Source organism: Pelecanus crispus, chromosome 8, assembly GCF_030463565.1.
Source record: "Pelecanus crispus isolate bPelCri1 chromosome 8, bPelCri1.pri, whole genome shotgun sequence".
NCBI classification, from domain to species: domain Eukaryota; kingdom Metazoa; phylum Chordata; class Aves; order Pelecaniformes; family Pelecanidae; genus Pelecanus; species Pelecanus crispus.
Window position 1 is genome coordinate 26,169,657 of NC_134650.1, and position 11,710 is coordinate 26,181,366.

At 54.4% G+C, this 11,710-nt stretch overlaps 1 protein-coding gene across 1 annotated transcript in view; it reads right to left on the bottom strand.

The window, feature by feature from the left end:
• Positions 1-10,965, bottom strand: part of PLEKHG4 (pleckstrin homology and RhoGEF domain containing G4) — a 100,442-nt gene extending 89,477 nt beyond the window's left edge. The window contains 1 exon segment of the mRNA XM_075715714.1: positions 10,846-10,965. Within this exon segment, the coding sequence (XP_075571829.1) occupies positions 10,846-10,965 (120 nt within the window).
• Between the last annotated feature and the right edge of the window lie 745 nt (positions 10,966-11,710).

Consider the following 11,710-nt stretch of genomic DNA (forward strand, 5'->3'; position numbering starts at 1 on the left):
GTGACACAGCAGGACACATCCAGGAGATTTAGGGCTGCTGGGCACACAGATCCCAGTGTGAGCCCAGGAACAAACCATCAGAAGTCAGACTGGTGCTCAGCAGGATCTCACCACAGGGCTAGCAATCCCTCTAGTTTCTGCCACCCCAGGGCTGGGCACCTCTGTTTGCAGGGCAGTGCCAGTGGGGCTGGGCAGGGGGCTGCCCTGCAGCCACTCCCAGGGAGACAGAGTGCTCTGATGCCCAGTTGGGCTCGCCAGTCTCTCCCCTCCCCAAATGAGGATCTCCACATGCAGAACTCAACACTGAAATGGAGAGATCCCCACCCAGCTGCAGGGGTTTCTCTGAACCGCTGGATGCCCACCCTGGGCAGGAGAAAAGAAGCCAGTGCTCTCCCCTTCCCCTGGCTCTGCAAGGGGACAGTGCCCACAGCCCCAGAGCAGGACTGGCAAAGAGCGAGGGCAGCAGGAGAGCCCAGCATCCAGGCAGCCCGAAAGACAGGGCCCTGCCTGACCTGCTTCATCCCAGCCCCTTGCTCCAGGACTGTGCCCCCACTAGGGACCCCGCAGGGGACCAGTGCCAACAAGAGCCCAGTGTCCCTGCAGCCACTGTCCAGAGCTGGCATCCCAGGGTACAGCATGCCATCTGAGTAACGGGAAGTGCCAGAAGAGCAGTTTCCCACTCCCGGCATTAGCGCTGTGCACTGGCTCCAGGCAGGCTGCCCCAATAGCAATACCATCCCGCACAGCCCTGCCCATACCAAGGGTGAGAGCCCTTCGCAGAGATTTCCTTACCATGTTCCTGGCCTCCTTTATTCTCCCTCACTTCCAAAGGCAGTGTTTCTTCTCTTTTTCCTCCATGTGTGCAATGGGGCGTCTCCTCTCCCCTCCGACGTGAACCACCGAAGCACTTTGAGTTCTGGACTGTAATCCAAGCCCTCACCGCCCCCAGCACAGCTCCAACTAATCTAACTCATGACACTACCGGGGCTGAGCAGGGGACCTCGAAGGTTTCTCTGACAGCCAACTCCAGTGCTAGACGGCAGAGGGGCATAGTGAGCGCAGGGTGCTGCGTTCCCCAGCCCTGCGGGGACCTTACGGACACAGGCAGGGCCAGCAATGCTCAGAGGCTGCTTGTTACGGCATCGCTCCTATCCTTCGTCCCTCAGAGCGTGCCTGGCCCTCCGCACAGACCTGCTTAATGCAGATGCTCTGTGGCAGGGACCTGCCTTCGCCTGTGAAGATCTGAATAGCTGCTAGAGGAGAACAAGCCCACGGCAGGCATCCCGAGGAGGTCTTCAGCTTCCCAAAGAGGTTTCCAGCAAAATCCTCCCCCCACCTCCTTTTGGCTTGGTTTTCTCTAAGTCTAAAGAAGTTTCTTCGCTCCGCGAGAGCCCAAGGCAGCGCTGCAGGTTAAGCAAAATGCCGAGAAATACAAAAAGAGTGCTCTGAAATATTGTTTTTCTAACTTCTAGAAGGAAAACAGAGAGGCAGTGACCGCTTCAGGCAACAGCAACAAACTGCAGTGGTATCAGGCAAGAGATGTGGAGACCTCACCCCCTCCCAAAGGAGGAAGTAATTTAACATGGCAAGTTTCTCCACCCCTCCATTAATTGTTTAAGATGGCCAGGGGCCAAAATACTGCCCGAGCAGTGGGGAAGGTCACCAAACAGGCAGGCAGCAGCCTACAGAAGTGACAACGGGAAAGGGCAGAGCCACAGAGGCAGAGAGGGAGGGGAGTGGCAGGTGCCGCAGGGCATCCGAGGATCTGCTGACACACAAAGGCTTTGTGTAACGGGAAGCAGCGCGGGAAGTGACACACAGGCAAAGCCCCAGAGCCCTGGCTATGAGGTGCAGGGCCTGGCAGAAGGACTTCGGACTGGGAGCTGCCTCCCCCGCCTGGTCTCTGTAGCCTTGGTAGGGACTGACCCTCCATCAAGGGAGGCCACGGTGCTGGTACCTGGCTGTCCCTGCTTCTGGAAGAGGTCACACAAACCAACCCATCCCAAGAGGAAGGGTGACTCAGGCAGGACATGAGGACCTACAGCAGGAGGGAAGACATCCCCTGCACAGACAAGCTCAGTAGAGGAGCACAGAGTACTTGCCTGCTGAAGCTGGAGCGACTGCTACCAAACACCTCTGCTGCCTTGGCTCAAGAGGCAGGCCCCCACAGCCTTCCCAAGCCCTGCTCCACAGGGCCAGCAGCATAGCCCACATGGGCCAGTCCAGCTCAAGAACACCTTCAGATACTCCTCTCCTAGGGAGGACTGTCAATAGTTGGCCCTAAAACCCATTGCACACAATGAGTTCATAGAATGTTTTCAGACATAACCAGCAAAAAAAGTGTCAAGCAGTCCCAAAGCCAACCATCCAATACACCAGCTGCTTGAGGTGCTGTTGAGTTTCCTATGGGCAGCAAGGATGGATGACAGTCCCTGCAGGGATGCAGTTTGCTTTCCTTAAGCAGAAAGAGATGTCCTCCTAAAAGATGTGACACATGAGACAGCGGACCAGAGCTAAGCAGCTGCCTCGCTGTTCAGCGCTTGTCTTTCAAACAGTCCTTGCCTGCAGAGGCTTTTCCATGCCCTCTGACAGCTAGTCACCTTCTCCCTACAGCAGCAGGGCACTGCCTGCAGTGCACCATAGCAGCGAGAACCTCCAGCCCATGTCAGGTGAGATCAGTTGATAATCCCAGGCTGGGTGAAGGAGAGCATCCCTGCAATGCAAAGGGTATTAACAAGCCAGCACAGGCACTACCTAGTTGTTGTCTTGTCTGTGGATACAGGAGAGCTTTTCTTTCCCCCTCATATTCATAGCAGGAGGATAAGGAACCTGGCATACTTCCCCAGCAGAGCCTCTGACCACAGATTTCACTGTCTGCACAAGGCTACACTTGCAAAGTAGCTTTGCCCTTCATCTGTTCCCCAAACACATCACCCAGCCCACAAACATGGCTACACCTGTGCAACATCCTCCTGTGGGTGCTAGGAGTCTCCCTACAGACTGCCCCCCACTCCAAGAAAGGAAGTGCAGACAGCAATGTCCCTCCAGCACGCACATGGTACGCAGCTGGCTGTGACAAACCTCACGCTATCAGAGGTGCTGAGCTATTTCTGTTGGAGGCACGGCCCTCACTGCAGAGTTAAAAGGAGGTAGAAGAGATCCACCATGCCTCTCATGCCCAGATGGTTTATGGAAATTTCCTTGCTGTTTCTTCAACTGCAGCAATATATGCAGGTTTCCTTGCAGGAGGCCACAGCTGCCCAGGACTAACCCAACCCCTTGGCACACAACTATTTTTATTCGGCAAACAGGCCTCTGCAATTACCCTAGGGTCTGCAGCGACCTGCCTCTGAGCAGGGATCTGAAGCCTCCAAGCAGTCTGGCTGCCAGCAGCCTGGGTACCAAGACTAGGCTCTTCAGGGCTACTCCAGCAGTAGGCCAAAGCCCCAGCCAGTTGTATACAGCCTGTTTGAAAGCCTGCTGCAGGGCTGAAAGGGGCCCACAGGCTCTGGCAAGAGGGCTACTGCACAAGCCAGGAGCTACCTCACCTTTCGAAACAGAAACATGTGCTCCCCAGGCACGAAGGGCAACACAGACCCAGATGGGGCTGGGGCACCCTGAGAGCCCATGGGGACAAAGGGGACGGAGCAGAGAACCCACTCCCACGCTGTTACTGAACCGGTCAGGTCTCCTGCACCCAGACTTCTGGCAGCAGCTCCAGGATGAGAGCAACTTCTGGCTTTCCTCACCCCTTGAGGTGGCTTGCATAGGCCTGGGAGCACAAGGTTGCCTTCTCCTTTAGTTCTGAATTAGCAGATAGGGCACTGTCAAGTCATCTAATTCCAGCTCTTTGAGGGCCAGAAAAAGAAAAGCAGCACTTTCAGGGGCTCATATAGGAGTTTGCAGCATCCCCATAAACAGATGAGGAGGGCACCATGTAAGCACACAGAGCCCTTGTCTGGTTCCTATCCCATTTTCCATCTCTGTGACCAGGGACAGAGCCAGATGCTCCCCAGACCATATAGCCAACACTTGCTACCCAGGTCCTACTCAAACTGTATGACCATTAGCACAAACTTCTTGCAGTGCAGCAGCCAGCTCAGTTGCGCAGATGACAACTGAAAGCTCTCCACAAGTTCCCAAGCCAACACCACACAAGAAGATGGAGGAAAGTCGACAGCTGTAGGTAGAGATTTATAGAAGCAGAGGGGGAATAGGTTGTCTAATACAAGAGCCCAACGTCATGCCTTCTCCCTTTTCTACACTGTGCTCAAAGCTCAGGAGCACCTTCCCCCATCAAGTACTTCCAGGCTGAAGAGTCCAAGTTCAGCTTACCCCCATCCCAGTCAGAGGCAGTGACATGATTTCCTGCACTAAGGGGAACATTGCACTGCTGTTTACTCACAGCTGGATCCTAATATAGCTTCCCCCCCCCGCCCCAAATCACAAAGTGGCCTTTCCCTCCTCTCCTGCATTGTAGATCTATTTCCCACACAAGCACATGGGAGACAGCTGTAGCCAGCACTTCAGTGGGTGTTAAAAAGCCCCTCTTGACTGAGGCTGACAACAATGCTGCGCTTGTTCCCCGACACAGTCTCACACTGTCTCCTTGCAGGAGCAGCTCCTCGCTCTTGCATGAGGCCTGCACTTTCCTCGGGTTTTGGTTTAATTGCTGAAGCCAGTGTAAAAGGCTGCTGTCATCCAGCTCTGCCGGCAGAGATCAGGGTGTTCCAGCTTCCAATCCAACAGACTCAGGTCCTTTGCATGGACTGATGGACAATTTTACCCTCAGGGAACCACTTTGGTATCTGCCAGCAGCAGCTGAGTACTGCTAAGCGCAACCTGTCCCAGAGGTGAAATATGGCAAAAGGCAGCAAACTCTGACATCAGGAAGGATGGGGAGCCAAACTTGGAAGGCTGTGGGGCCTCCCCAGAGTTGAAAAAGGATGGGGTGGGAGAGGGGTCAGTACACCAACTGTTCTGAAACTACAGGGGTCATAACTTCAGACCCATGTCTCTTTGCCCCCCTGCCCCCTTCCCCTTTGTTGGATCTAGTTTCTGGAGCTGCAGTATTTCTCAAGTGCCTGCTGAAGCAGTACCACAACCTAGAGTGTCATAAGAGCTGGGAGAGGGCGCAGGCAGAGGTAAGAGGCAGGCAAGGGACCTCTGCCTTTGAGTCACTGCTAGCAGAGTTCTGCTTATTTTCAGTTGTGCAAATCAGGGAAAACTCAATGGTTTTACAGATAGGACTCAGCTGTGCTGGAAAAAGCACAGGACATGTTTTAGATGCCAGATAAGGACATCTTCTGACCTAGGGGAAGTTATGCAATATGCATGCTAGCTAGACGAGTGCACTACAACAGCCAACAGCTCTTAGGAAAACACCCCATGCGCTCCACATTAGCTTAGCATGATCACTGGTGTAGTCCTCAGCACAGCATAGGGAAGTTCCTATGTCCATAGGGGCTTCCAAGGGAAAGGAAAGCCCAGGAGCAGGCTGTGGCAGAGCAGTACTCCAGCACCTACCATCCCTGCTAACCCACTGATCAGTGGATGCCTGTGAATCTACTTCCAGGCATCTCCTCATCACCAAACTGGGGCTCTCCGCCAGCTCTTGTGTCCACGCACACGGCTATGCGGATGTCCCATGGATTAAACTGTGCCCTGAAAGTACAGGTTCAAGAAAGGTACGTTACAATCCCACCAAAGCTACCCACTGTGAACCCTGTTCCTCTTCCACTTGGCAGCCTATAAAAACAGGGGAAGCCACCACGAAGCAGCATTAGACCCCATTCAGCACAAGCAGGTGCCTTAAGACCAGTGATAGATGTTTGCTCAAAACAGGTTTTGTCAAATAAAAGCAACAAGTAGAACTGCAAGCAGCCCTTTGTACCAACAACATTATTTCACGAAAGAACTAGTTCCCTCCCCATTAGTGAAAGAAGAGTGGGTGGTACGCAGTTTAATAATATTTAAACCTTTATTTCAGATCACAAGTAAAGCAGGCCTTGGCTTCACAAAAGCACATCTTGGTTTAACTAATTAATTTGATAATCCCCTATTTGCAATCCTCAGGAGACATTCAGCTTCTAAAGCAAGTAATTACCACTAAGTGGCAACCTCTTTGTGAGGCCCAGTCTGATTAGGGAAGAAATTTCTTAAGCCAGAAATATAATCATGGTGTGATTTCGCAGAAGGACTGGAGGAGAGACTGCATAACAACAGCTGGTCACGCTTACCATTTGAAGGAACAGGAGCAATGCAATCACTAGGTCTCCAGCTACGCTTCAAGATGTTGTTCAGTGCCACATGCAAAGCTGGTGTGCAGTTAACCATCAGGAGGCTTTACAAGAGATGTTTTATAGGTACACAAGTCAGGTCCCACTTTGGGCTCTCAAATACCCATGTGTACCACAGGGTGGGGGGAAATTAAAAAAAAAATTTAAAAAATTGCATGTCAGGCCTGCTGCAGCACATATGCAAGCTCACAGTGTACAGTCCCACAGGGAAGCAATCCAAGCAGGGGAATACCAGCCTTAAAGCCTCTCCACACAGATAGGAAGGCACACCTTGATGACACACAGTGTCTTCCCACACAAGCCAGTTGGCCTCAATACATGTAGAGCACTTGCTAGTCTAATGCCTGCTCCACACATCCACAGGTACCCAGGGTCTTGGCTCAGCAACAGCTCAGCGCTAGCATCGATCACTGCCAGAGCCCACAGGACAAAGTCCTGCTTCTGCATACACCCAAGACACCTCTCTGAAGCTGAGCAGCTTTGGGCTCTTTTAACTTTGAGTTGTTCTTGGGGGGGGGGGGTGGATGACAGATGCCCCCCAGGTCTTGTGAAGTGGCCATGCTGCATGCCATACTTGGGTTAATGCCTCTACAATTGTGTCTTCCAGAGACTTCTTGTTATGTGAAAGTCATAGAATCATAGAATGCTTTGGGTTGGAAGGGACCTTGAGAGATCATCAAGCCCAACCCCCCCTACAGTGAGTAGGGATTGAACATGTGACCTTGGTGTTATTAGCACCATGCTCTAACCAACTGAGCTAACCCCGCTGGTCATGAATGCACCTGGTGCAGGTAGGAGCAAGGCTTGGATGGAAACCAGGCCTCCTGCCCTGATCAGGCACCTTCCCAGTAGGCACATTTTTCTCTACAGTGCACACACTCTGAGATGTTTCCCCACTGCAATGGACTACCTTGCTTGGGTGCTGGGTCCCAGCATCCCAGTGCTCTGACCACTAGGCAGGTGCACTGTTTGGGAGTATGTGACTGCCCTGGAGAAAAGACCCCAAACCCCTCCCAAGAGCCTGGAACTGAAACCTGTGGGATACAGGCAGTGGCACAGTGGATGCACCTGTGGATGCAGACACAGTTAGAAGAGCTTAAATTAAGAGGAGCAGCATGTTTGTCTCTCTGGAGTTCAGGCATTGCCTCCCTCTCCTGAGGACAAAGTGCTTTTGGCTTAGAAATCCACCTGTGGTTTCAGGACTGCTGCTTCAAAACTCACCACTGTCTCTGGTTAGAGAAGGACAGATTTGCTTTCTCTGAAGAGCAGCCTAAAATTGACCCATCTCTCTCCAGATCCCACATATTTAATGGCATAAGACAGTCATCTGTTTACTTTCTCAGTTGGCAGTGATGTTGCATGCTATTTAGTCCCTGGAGCACATGTTTACTGTACTCTCCGAGACAGCATGCTCACCTCCAAGCTAGACATGCCAGCAGGCACCTACGCCCTTCCTGCCCCAGCCCAGCAGCCACCTGCCCAGCTGCTCTCCCACACACAGGAGATGTGGAGTACAGGGTCTCAGCTACTGCACATGCCATCCTCAGTCACAGCTGCCAGGGCCTGCTCCTCTTTCCAGGTCTGCTTGACAGAGCAAGGGTTGCAAGGACAGACAGACACCCCCCTTTCATGCCTCTGCACCACCAGGAGCCCCCATCTTGTGTCCCTGCTCTGTGCCCAGCTCATACCTGAGCTACCAGCACCCACAAGATAACTGCCCAGCCCACATCAAGAGAAGCAGATACAGCCCTCAGTGGATACCCCAAGTAGGTACTAAGCACCAACCATTACCAGACCAGGGCTGGGACACACTTCTGAGCTGGAGACCCATCCCTTCCCTTCCCAAAAGCAACATAAACCCAAATATTCCCTGCTAGGAGGGAGGCTGTCAGCTCTAACCACCCCACCCCAGGGATTAGGAACCCACCTCTGACCACTGGCTGCAGCCTCTGCCCCACAATTTGCAGAGCCAGGGCCAGCACCCAGGTCCTACCTGGGGTGGTAGCCAGGGACCACAGCACCTCCTTCACCCTGCTCCAGGAGCTCTGACCCCAGGATTGCTATTCCCCCCTGGGTTTACACTCTGCCAAGCCTCCATCCAGCCCCCCCCAAACCCCACACTTACAGCCAGCACTTGCAGAGCCTGCACCCAGCAGATCCCAGCAGATCCTGAAAACCATTCTCCCATGGCAGAGTCTCTCCAGAGAGAAGGACAGCTCTCACCTGCCTGCAATTTGCTCCTCCAGATCAGGCGATCAGGCAGGCAGGCAGGCAGAGGAACTCACTGGGGCAGAGCAATAGCCCCAGGGTGCAGCTCCAGCTATGGGCACGCAATCAGTGCTTTATACAACCGCATGGGCGTTGCCTGGGACCAGCTCTCATGTTGGCCTGTAGCAGCTGGGCTGTGTTGCCCACTGAACTTGGGCAGTCCCACTGTGGGTTCTCCAGGTGCTTCTCAAAGTACTTTTATTCCTGCTGGTATTTCCAGCAGGGGAATGGCAATCTGCTCAGAGCTGAGTGACAGTCTCCCCTGGTGCAGGCACAGGCTTTGCTCCTGTCCAGCTTTGCCCATCTGGTAGTGAAGGGGAAAGATCTGGTTCTTCCATCTCAGTCTCAACAGAGCAGCTCTGCAAGGCTCCAGGCTGAGGTGCAAGTCACTCTGCAGCGGGCAAATAGCAGTTTGGGGTCAGGGTCTTCTCCCCAGGGGAGTGTGGATCCAACTCTGCTGAGTGCAGATCCAGAGCCCAGGAGGTGATGGGAAGGCTCCCCAGATGCCACTGGGAAGGGCTGGTTTGACGGGGATAGGAGCAGTCTGCCATGGAACATCCATAGCTGGTAATTAGAGGAGTGAACCTCAGGGAATGCCTACAGTGGGGACGTCAGGTAGGAAGGCAGAGCAGGTGGGATGTGGGGCACAGCGGGTTCCTGGAAGAGGTGATGTGATGGAGATCACGAGTCCTACACCAGGGACCCTTTGTTCACAGCGTGGGTCTGAGGGAGAGGACCCTGTGCTGGACACAAGTATGTGACAAGCATGCTGTGAGTGTGGTGCCAGCCAGGGTGGGCACCTCCTCTCCATGGTACCAGGGCTGGAGAGCACCAGCAGGAAATAATGGGATTTAACCCCATCAGCAGCAATAACAATGTGTCTCATAAAGGAGATGAGCAGCTTCCTCTTCAGACAGGCAAAGGCAGAGGGCTCGGCCCTCCTGCCATCTGTCTCTCCTGCTTTCTTCTCACTCGCCCTCTTTCCATGACTGCTGCCAGATCAAGACAGAGTAAGGCAGCTACGGAGCAAGCATGGGAAGGGACCAGGATGCTTAGACCTCTCTAGCATTCATATAGGATCTGTGCTGGCCCTGTTGTTACACTGGGGCCACGTGCCTCCAGAGGAGCTTGGCAGTAAGGGGAATGAGCTGGTGGGACTGATATTCCAGCTGTCCCTGGAATATCCTCTCCAGGTACCCTGCTCCTGGAGTATCCCTTTGGTTTGGGGTCATACTTTGCTAGTGACAAGGCAGCTTCTGCCCTCATTTGCTGCTGGGAGAGATGAAGGTGTCGGAGAAAGACCACAAGCTCACGGAGAGCACTGGCCACCTGCAACTGTGCAGCGGGCTCAGCACAGAGGAGGGGTCTTCCAACAGGCAGGGGCAGGCAGCTGCCCACACCTCACAAACAACTGTCAGGAGGGCAGCAGGATACTAAAGGGAGCAGCTCGCCCCGTGCACAACTGACCCCCAGGCACGCCAAAAGAGACCTGGAACTACCACATATATATTAATTTTTCCTCTTAAAACTACGCCTTCAGGGCCACGCGGGGCCTTTGGCACTCGTCGCCGAGCTCAGCCGCACCAGTCCTCCCGGAAGGGCCGGGAGCGCGGCGGGAGGTCCCAGGGGCGGGCGGCCGCCATCTTGGCGGCGGGCGGGCCGGGGCGAGGCGAGGCGAGGCCTCGGCGCGGGGCGACACCTGCCGGCCGCGCTGGGCAGCGCGAGTGCGGCCTCCCCGCTCTCCCCCCGCTCCCTCAGGCGCCCGGCGGGGCCCGGCCCGCCCCGGCCGCGGGTAACGAGCTCCCTGCGGGGGCTCCTCCGGCACAGCCGGGCTCCAGCCCCACAGCGGCACAGCGAGCGCCGGCCCCTCTTCCACCTCATAAGCCCTCGGTGTGTCGCCTTCATCGGAGGGGGGGATGCTCCCCTCGCACCCCTGCCTCCAAGGCGAGAGGCCTTTGGCTCCCCAGGGCCGAGGCGGGCACGGATCCCCCGATTTCTACCAGTTTTAGGGCAGTCTGGCTGCCTTTGGTTGGGCGACACCCCACGTGGCGCTGGATTTATAGACAAATTCCGAGCACGGCGAGGTAGCTGCTAGACTTCCTTCACTCTTTATTGCACTCCTTAGTCTCTGTAATTTCCTGTTTGCTTCAAAAGCTATTTTTGCTAAGGGAAAAAAAAATCAAACATTTATAACAGTTCTGTCTGTTCCCTAGCAGGAGAAAACAAAGCAAGCCTAGCAGGGGTCACCAGTTAACTATCCAGCAGCAGCCTGGCTAACCTGCTCCTTCAACAGTCCTTCAGTCCTGGCAAACACAAGCTCGTGCTCCTTCACCGGCCAGCTCCCATTAGCCAGCCCCACACCACGACATGGGAAAACATAATAGTTCTGGGCCTTCATAGCTGCTTTCTTTTTTTTTTTTTCATCTTTCTGGGGTAACGTTCCAAAGCTTTTGCCAGCTTTCTCCGTAAATAGGCGAGGGTAGGGATGTCTACTGAAAATGTGTGTCTACACGCATGTATGTGGTAGACAAGAGAATATCCTGGCCCTGGGAGGTGAGGCTTTCTGAGAAAGCAGGCAGGACCCTGAGTGTCCAGGAGAAATCTGGAGGCATTGACCCCTGCATGAGTGATGCTCACATGGTCCCAGCACCAGCCATGCGTAGAGGAGGGCTCTCAGTGCAGCTCTGAGCCCATACTTTGTCTGGCTGTCTGCAAGAGCCTCAGAGCCCCAAAAGCACTGGGGACCCCGCACATGGTGATGCCCCAGGTGCGTGCACAGCCCAGAAGCCAGCTTCCCCCCAGCCAGCCAAAGAGCCAAAGCAAATCTTTAACTGGCTCTCTGACTTTAACAGCGTGTGCATAGCTGGACTGAGGGAGGCAGAGCTGGTGCATGGGCAGGGATTGCCCTGCATCACTGCAAGAGAGGAAAGCACAAATACAGTAGATCTTCCGCAGAGTCTCGTCTCTACCAGTACCCCATGGCCTTTTCAAGCCCTTCTTCATGGGCTGCCTGCAGACCTGGGACAACCTGTGGTCTGATGTAGACCAGACCAGCTGGGCTGGTGGCCACCTCCCCATAGTGTCCTCAGCACCCTCCCTCTCCAACTAACCCGCCACAGGTTTCATTTACCTTCAGGGCAGCC